This window comes from Panthera leo, chromosome A3, assembly GCF_018350215.1.
Source record: "Panthera leo isolate Ple1 chromosome A3, P.leo_Ple1_pat1.1, whole genome shotgun sequence".
Classification (NCBI taxonomy): Eukaryota; Metazoa; Chordata; class Mammalia; order Carnivora; family Felidae; genus Panthera; species Panthera leo.
The window spans coordinates 119558342-119570710 of NC_056681.1; the positions used below are offsets into that span (position 1 = coordinate 119558342).

Genomic DNA, 12369 nt, shown 5'->3' on the forward strand with positions numbered 1-12369 from the left:
ATCTCCCACTCCTCTTCACCCATTTTGTCCATCCCCCCACCCTCTTTCCTTTGGCAAGGACTAGTTCGTTCTCTGTATTTATGGGCCTGTTCTGTTTTTTGTTTGTTTGTCTGTTTGTTTTTTACATTCCACGTATAAGTGAAATCATATGGTATTTGTCTTTCTCTGTCTGACTTATTTCACTTAGCATAATACCCTCTAGGTCCATCCATGTTGCAAATGGTAAGATCCCATTCTTTTTCATGGCTGAGTAATATTCCATTCTCTATATATGCCACATCCTTTTTATTTATTCATCTATTGGTGGACACTTAGGTTGCAACCATATATTGGCTAGTGTAAATAATGATGCAATGAACATAGAGGTGCATATATATTTTCAAATTAGTGTCTTTGTTTTCTTTGGGCAAATACCCAGTAGTAGAATTACTGGATCATATAGTATTTTAATTTTTAATTTTTTGAGGAACCTCCATACTGTTTTCCACAGTGGCCATACCAATTTACATTTGATGGTGAGCCTTTCTTATCTTATTCACATATCAGAGGAAAAGCTTTCAACATTTTACTTTTAAGTAATATGTTTGTTGCAGTTTTCTGTAAATACCCTTAATCAGATTAAGGACATCCCCTAGTATTGTGTTTCTTCATTTCTGAACATAAAGTTTATTTGAAAAGTGTTTTTTTTTTTTTTTTGATGATTTCTGACAATCTCATTTTGATCAGAGAACATGGTTGATATTACTTGAATCCTTTGAAATTTGCCTAGATTAGCTTTATGACTCAGGATAAGCTCAATTTTCAGACAGGTGGTTTGCACTCTTGAGAATAAAGCATATTCTCTAATCACTAGGGGCAGTAATTCATATAGTGCCCTTTATGCCTACTCTTAATTGTCTACATCCGCACTTATGCTTTTGCATGTTTCCTCTATCACTTACTAAGGGAAATGTGTTAATTTCTCCCACTAAGCTTATGAAATTTGTCTCCTTGAGGTTCTGTTAAATTTTACAATATATACTTTTGATGCTATTGTAGGGGAGGCAAAACTTTACACTCTTAGGGTCTCTGGTTGGGCCTGAGAATTAAATGGACATAGACAGATTGGCAGTTTTGCACGCAGAGTTTTCCTGTACCTGGGAGCTCCCATAGGAAAATGAAGAACTGAAGGGGTGAGGAGGCATCAGTGCTGATACACTAGGGAGGAAGGAGTAGCAGTTGTGGAAAAGTAACTAAAATATATGGGGAGACTCAAGGAAGATAAGGGTTATTTTAACAAAGTCTATGCAGATTTCTCTTGGATTCAGTTCACTGTCTCTGGGGATAAGAATGTTTCTTTCCCTTTGGAATAGGGAGGGCATCTTTCACTTGGGAGTTTATTTCCTGCTTTCAGGAAAAAAAGAGGAATTTAACATGACCTTCTTGGCACCTGCTGTTTTTCAAGTGGCTTTAGCTCAAAATAATCCTTATGCCAAAGTGGCATGTTTTGGGGTCCTATTCTGCCTCCTTTCACTATTCTATTAGATATAAATAAATGAAAAGTTCTTAGATCTTTCTGGTGAAATAAAACTTTTAAATTGTTGACAATTTATTTTCTTTGTGTTTCAGTCCATCTTGTTGATATCTGGAACATGATTGAAGCCTTCCGAGACAATGGCCTTAATACACTGGACCATACCACTGAGATCAGCGTGTCCCGACTCGAAACTGTCATCTCCTCTGTCTACTACCAGCTGAACAAGCGCCTTCCTTCTACTCACCAAATCAGTGTGGAGCAGTCGATCAGCCTCCTCCTCAATTTTATGATTGCTGCATATGACAGGCTAGTACCTTATATGTTTACTTCATTTTAAGAATGTTTATGTCTTAGTCATCCTTCTTCCAGAGTGTCTTGCTGAGTTGTCAACTTGGAATCACAGTTAAAAGGGAAATTACTCCATATGAGTTCCTTCTAAAGACTGGTTAAATGCCAGAGTGACTTACTATCACATATTAAACTCCATAAAATTATGGAGAATCACAACACTGAGACACAGTGTTTGGTAAAATTGTAAGTACCTTAGTATAGCTGTTCTCTATCCAGAGAAGTATAGCTAAGTTGTGAATTTGATTATGAGGCTTTCTATTTGACCTTGAAGCTAACCTTTCTTTACTTTGGAATAGTAAATGCCCCTTGATTCTAGTCTTGTTTTCTTCTCTTTATGTTTAGGATGCTGTTTTAATTTTTTTCAGTGCAGAACATTATCTTATACACCTTATAACACTAGAAGAAAACTATTTAAATGTACTACAAATTAAAACAAATAATTTGCTATATTTGTATTCATAGAGAATTAAGTTGGTATTATAAAAAGCAAAAAAGAAATCATAAATGATGGAAGCATAGAATTTAATGTTTATATTCCAGGAACCAAGACTTTAGATTTTTGATTTCTGCTATACTGACAACCGTCCACTTTGGATGGGTTAATTCTTTCTGCTTCATTTTTTTCTCCCTGTAGACCTACTTTGAGTTTATACATTTGTAAAATGCTTTTATTTATTATACTTCATAATATTGAAGATTCTGTGCCTTGATAAAACTCTGCAGGTGACAAAGTCAGGTCACAACATAGGCACTCACTAAATTTATAACATTTTTATAAGATGTTATCAAATTAAATATTGTATCTATTTAATAGAAAATTATTTTAGGAAATTTGAATTTTTAAAACAAGAGTACACATGAGACATAAGTCCCAGAATTTGAATGCCATTTTTTTTTGTAATTTGATTAGTGAATCCATAAGGTTAATTTTATATTGTCCAAGGAATGACTCTTTGGATACAAAGACCTTAGTAAAAATGTTATTCTGTGGTGAATAAGCAGCACGTATCATGACACTAACTCAGTGAGTAAATCAGTTCAGGGTTGCACAATACAAATTAATTCAAGAAAAAAATTTTTTTATACAAAATCAGAAATAAAAGTCATCTTACTTTTAAAAAATGATAAAGCAGAAATTATATAAACTTTGATTCTATAACCATATCAAAAAGTTAAGTACTATGGCTGAGGAAGGAAGAAGGCAGAGCAAAGAGATGGCTAAGGAAGGAAGAAGGCAGGCAAAGAGATGGCTAAGAAAGGAAGAAGGCAGAGCAAAGAGATAGCAAGAGAGAGAACAGGAATACCCAACTTAGGAGCAGAAGGTGCAGAGATTCTGGGACATATTCAGAGATGGCTAGACACATCCAGAGGGAGACAACGGAAAACAGTAAGCAAACAGTAAATCATATGAAGACAATCCATAGAAGGGCATGCTGCAGAGAACTAGGAAAAACAAAAACAGATGAGTAAGTTAAGAAGAGGAAGGACTGTAGTATGTCAGTGGTGAATTTGGTAATTCTCACATCATATCCTATTTAAAACTTTGGCCATAGGCATCAATAAATCCTTATATCACTGCTAACCTTGAAATCTTGAGTGTGTGTGTGCGCGTGCACGCGTGTGTGCCTGTGCATACATATGTATATATATGTACGTACGTAACGTACATATGTATGTATATGTATATATGATAACATCTTGTTTCACTCTAGTAATTTGAGATTGGCTTTCACATACTGGAAAAATGAAAGGATCTGGTTATTGGAATTTTATTTTTGAAAATCGTAGCATTTTGTGAAATATTTCAAATATTAGTCTCTGTATTGATTGGCCTCTTTATTACTTAGGCTGGAGAGTGCCTTTGATATGTAGAGTATGTAGTTTTTTTATTTTTTTAAGTATGCTTCACACTCAGCGTGGAGCCCAACGTGAAGCTTGATCTCCCGACCCTGAGATCAAGACCTGAGCTGAGATCATGAGATGGATGCTTAACCCACTGAGCCCCCCTGGCACTCCTCTATTTCTTTATTTTAATTAATATTTTCAGGATTTCATATTTTATAAGTCCTAAGTTAAAATTTGAAGTACTAATTTGATTATTCTTAAATTCCCTTACCTCTGAATTTACAGTCAAATTTTGGCCAGCCGTGTTTTGTTACAATTAAAATACATTGTAAGGCTGTAAAACAATAGTAAGAAACAAATAGGATCCAGACTTTGTTCCTCAGGTGTGTATCTTATTAGGAATTATTTTCTTTTTCTGCTGAGGATTTACAGTATCTTATATTTGACAACTAAAACACAGAGAACAATGTTGTAAACATCTGTGTGTAGGACATTAGTAAAAGCTATGAGGAATAACCAAAACACTTGGGTAGCCTCATTTTTTTCCTTATCAGGTCTTTAGTATAATAATATTGGTGGTAGTCATCTGGTCTGGTCTGAAGGTACAGCAGGCGATGCTGAGGGACAAGAACTCTTCCTTACTCTTCTTCAGTTGAGCCAATTCCATTACGTAGGGCTTGTGATTTGCAAACTCCCTTTCCATCACCAAAGTCTGTGTTAGGTCGGCGTCTTTAGTTGTAAGCAGTAGGAAGCCCACTGACGCGTGTGCTTTTGTAGCAGTGGGCGAATAGGCTCACATCACCAACGAGCCCAGAGGCCCAGAGGCAGGCCAGCCCTCTGTCTTCTTGCATCAGAGCTCTCGCTTCCATTTTTCTCTTCATAGTGGTTGTGGTTTTGCCCTCCTCTTGTATCAGCTTCATCCTTTTGCTACATCAAAAAATGCCTGCTGTCAGCTGCTACATGCTTCCTGTTTCAAGTCTAGGTAGCGGGAGAGAGCTGGTTTCTTTCAACACCAAACGAAAGTATATGAGCCTCCCTCCAGAAATGTGCATTTGGGCCATGCATGTGTAGATGTGATGCTTTTTAGCTCAAACAGATCAGGATTTGTGTCTCTGGAGTAGAGTGGTTCAATTCTTCCCCTCATTACATGATGCCTCACAGTAGTGGGGGTGGGGGTGGTTGGACTAGCTATGAAGGAGATGGCTACGTGTCAACCCGAAACTGCTCACTGAGCATCATAAACTTGTGGCTCCCTTTCTTGTTAAACGGCCCTGTTCTCCACCCAGCTCCTTAAATCTGAAACCTGAGAATTACTTACACCCTTCCTTCTTCTCCACTCCCATTTCCATGCCAGTTACCAAGGCCTGTCATTTCTATATCTGTTTAAAAAAATTTTTTTTTTTTTAATTTTACATTTATTGATTTTTGAGAGACAGGGTGAGACAGAGCATGAGCAGGGGAGAGGGAGAGAGAGAACGAGACACAGAATCCGAAGCAGGCTCCAGGCTCCTAGCAAGTGTTCAGACGGAGCCCGATGTGGGGCTCGAACCCACGAACCGTGAGATCATGACCTGAGCTGAAGTCGAATGCTCAACCGACTGAGCCACCCAGGTGCCCCCATTTCTACATCTTGACTCGCTCAGATCTGTGTGCATCTCTCTGGCCCTACTACCACCCAGCCTGCCACCATCATCTTCTGCCTGGACTGCTTCCGTGGCTTCTAACTGATCTTTTTACACGTGCTTTCTTCCCTCATTCATTCTTAGAGGTAATAAACATCGTGAGCCCTACTATCTAACCCAGGAACTTGAACATTAGCAATAACTTAGGTTTATTTCTCCTGTCCCATCCCACTGACCTGCACATAACTAAAGTGAATCCGATTCTGATTTTGCGTTACTGTGTTCTTCTTAACAGTTTTTTCCCCACGTATATAGGCATAAACACAGTGTTAATTTTAATTATTTTTACTAATTGTAAAAAAGAAATTCATGTTGTCTGGCTGTCTGTACTATTACCTCATTTACTTTTTTCATTCATTTCATGTTTTTTTTTTTAACGTTTTTTATTTTTGAGACAGAGAGAGACAGAGCATGAACGGGGGAGGGTCAGAGAGAGGGAGACACAGAATCGGCAGCAGGTTCCAGGCTCTGAGCCTTCAGCACAGAGACTGACGCGGGGCTCGAACTCACGGACTGCAAGATCATGATGTGAGCCGAAGTTGGCTGCCTAACTGACTGAGCCCCCAGGCACCCCCAGGCGCCCCCAAGTGCCCCCATTCAGTAATATATTGTAACACTTCATTCATGTTGCATGTAGCCATAGTTCAGTTATTCTCGCTGTTGCACAACATTCTGTTGTAATACTGTACCTGTCGTTTTCTCCAGGTTCTTGCTGCGGGAAACAGCACTGCCTGGAGCGTCCTGGCTCATGCGTACAAGTGTTCTAGACTGCTCTCTTGGTCCTAAACTGAGGAATGGAATTGCCAATTCGGGGTGGGGGGGAGGTGCGGTACATGAAATTCAGCTTTAGAGGATAGTATCAAATTATTTTAACAAATTATACCAGTGCATAAGAGATCCTTTCAATCCACATTCTTTCTGAAAGTTTTAGAATTGTCAGACTTTTTAGTTTTTGCTAAGTGATACCTCATTGTTGTCTTGATTTGCATTTTCTTGATTATCAAGCATGTCTTCATGGGTTTCTTAACCAAATATATTACTTCTGTGAAATGCCTCTTCGTATCTTTTGCCTGTTGTTCTAGCATGTTGTTTTTTCTTTTTGTACTGATTATAGGGGCTTTTCATAGACTCTCGATGACAGTTTTTTCTTGGTTATATGTGTTGCACATATGTTCTCTCCATTTACTTTTCATAGGATATCTTTCTCTTCAAATGTTTTTAATGAAAAATTTCAGATATTTACAAACATAGAAAGAATATTATAATAAATCTCAAGCTATCTATCACTCAGCTTCAGTAATTACCAGCACATCCCCAAACTTACCTCATCTGTATCCTCAGGATCTTCACCTCCACCCTCCCTCTTTCATGCCTTCTTTGAAGCAGATCTCAAGTATCATTATTTCATATGTAAATATTCCAGTGCCTACATTCTAATGTGTTGCAGTACCATTTTCCCTCAGCTTTGCTCCAAGAAATACTACTGCTTAGAATGGAATGAAATTACACCTTAAATGGAACAAACCTATAAAAAAATCATACATCTAATGAAACTAGGTTTGGATAAAATCTTCAAAATACATCAGTATTGAACATATTAACGAAAGGTCAGAGTTATTGTTTACCATCTAAAAGAGCAGTATAAAACACTCTTGCTACTTTGAACAATCTAAAGATTTCTTTAGTGTAATGAGTTTTATGTATCTAATTTTGATGGGTAAATATGGAAAAAGTTGCTGTGTAGTTTGGAAATATGGCTAAGAACTGTTTTAAAGTCTTGCTCTGACAATTTGGACATATTTAAAAGTTTCCATGGTTTCCTCTTAATACTGAATGCTAAAAACAAAACAATATAAAAAAACAAAGCAAAAACAAACTCTTTCATTCTAAATAAAGCAGTTGTATTCCTTAAATTTTGAATATGCCCAGCTAGCGTATTATGGAATGGACATTGCTGAAAAAGATAACGTTAGGTTACAGTCTTCCTCATTTGTGATTTTTTTTTTTTTTTTTTTTTTTACGTTTATTTTTGAGACAGAGAGAGACCGAGCATGAACGGGGGAGGGGCAGACAGAGAGGGAGACACAGAATTGGAAGCAGGCTCCAGGCTCTGAGCCATCAGCCCAGAGCCCGACGCGGGGCTCGAACTCACGGTCTGTGAGATCATGACCTGAGCTGAAGTCAGACGCTTAACCGACCGAGCCACCCGGGCGCCCCCCTCATTTGTGATTTTTAAGCAAAACTATCATATCCTGGGAGGCATAAATACTTGATATATTTATGTACAGTATTTACTGTTATCTCTGCTTGTTGTCAGATGGATTCAGGATGGCAAGAAAAAATACAGCCAAACACAAGTGGAAGAGAACTAGGACTGAGTGGGAAGAGTTTGAGGTTCACAGAAGCAGCACATTTAACTCTTGCAAGGATGTGAGCATAACTCCTTTAGGAAATTTCCGGGGGTTGGTGGAGAATGAGGTAGGGATTTGGGGTGTTTTAAAAAGGTGAAATCCTCAGCGGAAACCTTGTGTGAAATGGAGAGAAACAGCTGCTCTGGTGGACCAGGAGGAGGACAGCCCACCTGCCTGCCCTGCGTCCCCCACGCTGCCTGGTGGGTGTCTTGATGTGGTGTCACCAGAACTGGTTCACTGAGTCACAGTCTGAGTACTTGGTGCCAGGATTATTCAGGGAGCAGAAATGAGTGAACTTGAAGTTCACTTACTCTTCCCATCACTTACTCATTATTTTGTAGCTTTTCTTTCAAGAGAAGTCATGCGTTCATGTTAATTTTCAAAGAATCTTCTTGATTCCAGGATATGCAGATCTGAAAAGGGTTTGACCATTAGCTAATATTTCAGAAAAACAATTTTTTGCTAATTATTTTGGCCTTATCTTACTGTCTCCTTTTTATGTGTTTATTTTTGTATTGTTGTTTTTTTTAATGTTTATTTATTATTAAAATTTTTTTTTTAATATTTGTTTATTTTTGAGAGAGAGAGAGAGACAGAGCATGAGCAGGGAAGGGGCAGAGAGAGAGGGCAACACAGAATCTGAAGCAGGCTCCAGGCCCTGAGCTGTCAGCACAGAGCCCGATGTGGGGCTTGAACTCAAGAACCGTGAGATCATGACCTGAGCCGAAATTGGACAATTAACCGGTTAACTGACTGAGCCACCCAGGGGCCCCCTAAATGTTTATTTATTCTTTTGAGAGAGAGAGAGAGAGAGAGAGAGAGAGAGAGAGAGAGAGAGAGAGAGAAAGCATGAGCAGGGGAGGAGCAGAGTGAGAGAGAGGGGCAGAGGATCTGAAGCAGGCTCTGCATGCTGATAGCAGTGAGCCTGATGTGGGGCTAGAACCCACAAACTGTGAGATCATAACCTGAACCAAAGTTGGATGCTTAACCAACTGAGCCACCCAGGTGCCCCTATTTTTTGTTTTTGTTTTTAAGAAAAGGCAAGAAAGGGGGCGCCTGGGTGGCGCAGTCGGTTAAGCATCTGACTTCAGCCAGGTCACGATCTCGCGGTCCGTGAGTTTGAGCCCCGCGTCAGGCTCTGGGCTGATGGCTCGGAGCCTGGAGCCTGTTTCCGATTCTGTGTCTCCCTCTCTCTCTGCCCCTCCCCTGTTCATGCTCTGTCTCTCTCTGTCCCAAAAATAAATAAAAAACGTTGAAGAAAAGGCAAGAAAGGGCATGCTTCTTCTGAGTGTGTTACTTTTTCCTTGCCTTTGTTTCTCTGAAAGTGAGGAGAGAGGTAGTAACAGAGAGATCTCTAGTCCATTCGGTACCTCCAAATTAATCTGATTAAGACACCTTTTTCACCTCAAGAACCTTCCAAAACTCCCTGTGGTTTTTGAATGAGATTCGTACCCTCACTTCTAATGGTATCATTCCTTGATTCCCTGTACATACCAAGCTCTAAGTAAACTACTTGAGGCACTTCTCAATTTTTCTAATATGATATACTCCCATTTCTCTCCAAGCATACTTACCCCAACCGCTACCCCACCCCGCTCAAGTTTTTATATACTCTGTAGCCTTACTTTTTACCACCAACCCCACTTTTATCCCTTTGATGACCTATGGTATTTGTCTGTGTTATTATTTTGACCTTAAGTTATACAATGCTCTAAACTGCTTCGTAAGAGTACAAATAAGGTTGAAAGTCCTTGAGAGCAGAGATTCTACCTTATACTTCTTTGATTACTTGATAAACACAATGCTAAATTCTTAATAAATATTTGTAAGGTTGAAATGAAAATTAAAAATTAGCAGGCATTCTGATTGTGATAAAACTGAATAATATTCTAAGTTGATTTTACTTGATTAAGCCATTTGACATTTGCCAAATGGATTCTTGATTTGCAGGTGATTATTGCATAATCCATTCACTGTGAAGTTTTGTAAATTAAGATTAATTGGGAAAATATGAGTTTTTGAAAATCAACAAGAAATGTTCTTTTACTTTTAGCTGCATGTGGTAATTGGACTAGTAGCAGTGTTTGCAAAGTAGAAGTCTATTTTTATGTGAGAAGTACTAATTTATGGTTGGCAGCAGCCACAATTGTTTGTTAAAGATGTAGAAACAGCTTGTTTCTTAAGTAAAAAATGCCCCCTGTAGTCTTGTTTTCAAAAGTATTAATTTGCATAGCAAGTTCTTCTTAGCGCAAAGCTATAAACGCCATCCAGATTAGGTTAGTTTAAATATTTTTTTAAAAATAGGTAGAATTTGAGACTTTGCTGAACTGAAATGAGCAAGCTCTCAACGAAAGGGCACAGGTGAGGACCGCGAGGCTTCTGAAGGTGCCTGCATGTTAAAACATAGCAGTGTTTATTCAGGGTGACTCACTGTCTGCTTAGCTTGGCACGGAGCTCATCGTGGTGTTTTCTCAGTATTGGATAATAAGAACTCTTTTTAGAAGTCATGTGCATGGTTTATTGTCAGACCATAAAATGATAGGTCTGTAGCAGTGAATCATGCAGGGAAGTCTGAGAAAGAGAAGCATGATGTTTCTTACCGAGGGAGGGTGCTCCCTGGAGAGACTCTGGGTGGGGTTAAAATAACAAGTTTCCTTACTCCCATCATCCTCAACAAACACTACCTGTTTGCCCTTTCATTTTAGTATCTTTATGCAGGGGTTAATATTTACTGTTACTTATTTTTTTTAAATAATTTTTTTCACATTTATTTATTTTTGAGAGAGAGAGAGACAGAGCGTGAGCAGGGGAGGGGCAGAGAGAGATTGGGAGACACAGAATCCGAAGCAGGCTCCAGCTTCTGAGCTGTCAGCACAGAGCCCAACGCAGGGCTTGAACTCAAGGGTGATATCATGACCTGAGCCAAAGTCAGACGCTCAACTGACTGAGCCACCCAGGCACCCCTACTGTTACTTATTAAGTATTCACCTACTAACTCTGAAGCTGTCATAGGTCAGATTTTTAGTTGAACCACATTTTTTTTGTGATAAAACCGAATCCTATTCGAAGACAACGGATTCTGGGATGAACTTGGATTTTACCTTGGAAGGACTGAGAACATAGGTGTCGGGGAGGTTGTGTGTGCCACGACCAAGGGCAGCTAACCCTTGAGTTTTAAATGTAACTTGACTTGTATACAGATTAAATTCGGGTGTCTGCTGGGAAGGATTGAGACTGAGTTTTTCCAAGAAGAAAGAATCAATTAGATAAAGGACATAATCACAGGGTGTTAGGCTGCTAAGTGGCTGCAGCTCCTCTCTGCTGCCTCTAATTCTAGGCAAGAATGCAGGGGCGCTAAGGCAACACTAGAGAACACAGTGACAGAGACACTTTCCCTTTGCTTTGTTTGGGGGCAGCTGCAGGAAGTTTTAGTTAGGCTTAAAGTAGACTGAGGAACCCAGTGCCAAGAAAAGCATTCAGAGCAAAGGAGTAAATGCTGACGTTTGGCCTACTAAGCAAACAGTTGAGAGGTGGGGGAGCTAAGATTCTTTCTGTTTGAAGAGAAAAATGTAAATAACGTGATTTCAGGAAGAATTCTGAGTACACCCTTTCACTAATTTTATTAAGTGGTTATTTCTGTATGCTAAATTATACTTAGATTTTACATCAGTATCTTTAGTAAGTATTTAAAGTATCCTTAAATACACCATTTCTTAATTTGTTTATATCAGTATTTACTTTTGAAAGGTGAATAAAGGGCGCCTGGGTGGCTCAGTCGGTTAAGCGGCCGACTTCAGCTCGGGTCATGATCCCGCGGTCCGTGAGTTCGAGCCCCGCATCGGGCTCTGTGCTGACAGCTCAGAGCCTGGAGCCTGTTTCGGATTCTGTGTCTCCCTCTCTCTGACCCTCCCCTGTTCATGCTCCATCTCTCCCTGTCTCAAAAATAAATAAAAAAAAACGTTTAAAAAAAAATTAAAAAAAAAAAATGAAAGGTGAATAAACCTTTTGATGGTTGAAACCGTGAGCCTAAAACTGTAAGCATTGTAAGTGGGAAGGTTAGTTTGTAATTCAGACCTGAACCCACTGCCCCATTTTCAGGATACACGATTATATATTTATAAACAGATTCTTAAACATGTTCAGTAAGCGTCATTCCTAAATCTGTCTGTAGGTCCTCATGATCCTTAATCTCAGATACCTCTCCTTTCTCCTTACTTAAAACACCCCCCACCTTGCTTACACGTTCCCTTTATCCTCTTGAGTTACACATTGACATGTACATGGATTTCCCCTCACCCTCAATAAAGCATGAGATGTTACGCGCACACATATTAGCACACCCCAAAAGGCATGCAGGCAGAAAGGGGAGAAGATTCACGGTGCGATGGGTGGGAGATTATGTGTGGATATTGCTGTGTGGCTGTACGAATAGGAGAATGGTTGGAAAGTAGATCTGAGAGATGACGAATTAAGGGACCACACGTTACTGATAATAGTTGAGGGGTGACACACACACACGTCTGATCAGAGGTCAGTCACTGAGATTAGTAATAATCTTAATGAG

The 12369-nt window shown here is 39.3% G+C and overlaps 1 protein-coding gene across 9 annotated transcripts in view; it reads left to right on the plus strand.

Moving 5' to 3' along the window:
* The window catches only part of DTNB (dystrobrevin beta), a 239585-nt gene that overhangs the window by 39053 nt on the left and 188163 nt on the right, over nucleotides 1–12369 (plus strand). For all 9 annotated transcript variants that reach the window (XM_042933506.1, XM_042933505.1, XM_042933507.1 and 6 more), the window contains exon 4: nucleotides 1609–1822. In XM_042933506.1, coding sequence (XP_042789440.1) covers nucleotides 1609–1822 — 214 coding nt within the window. The remainder of the gene's footprint in view (nucleotides 1–1608; nucleotides 1823–12369) is intronic.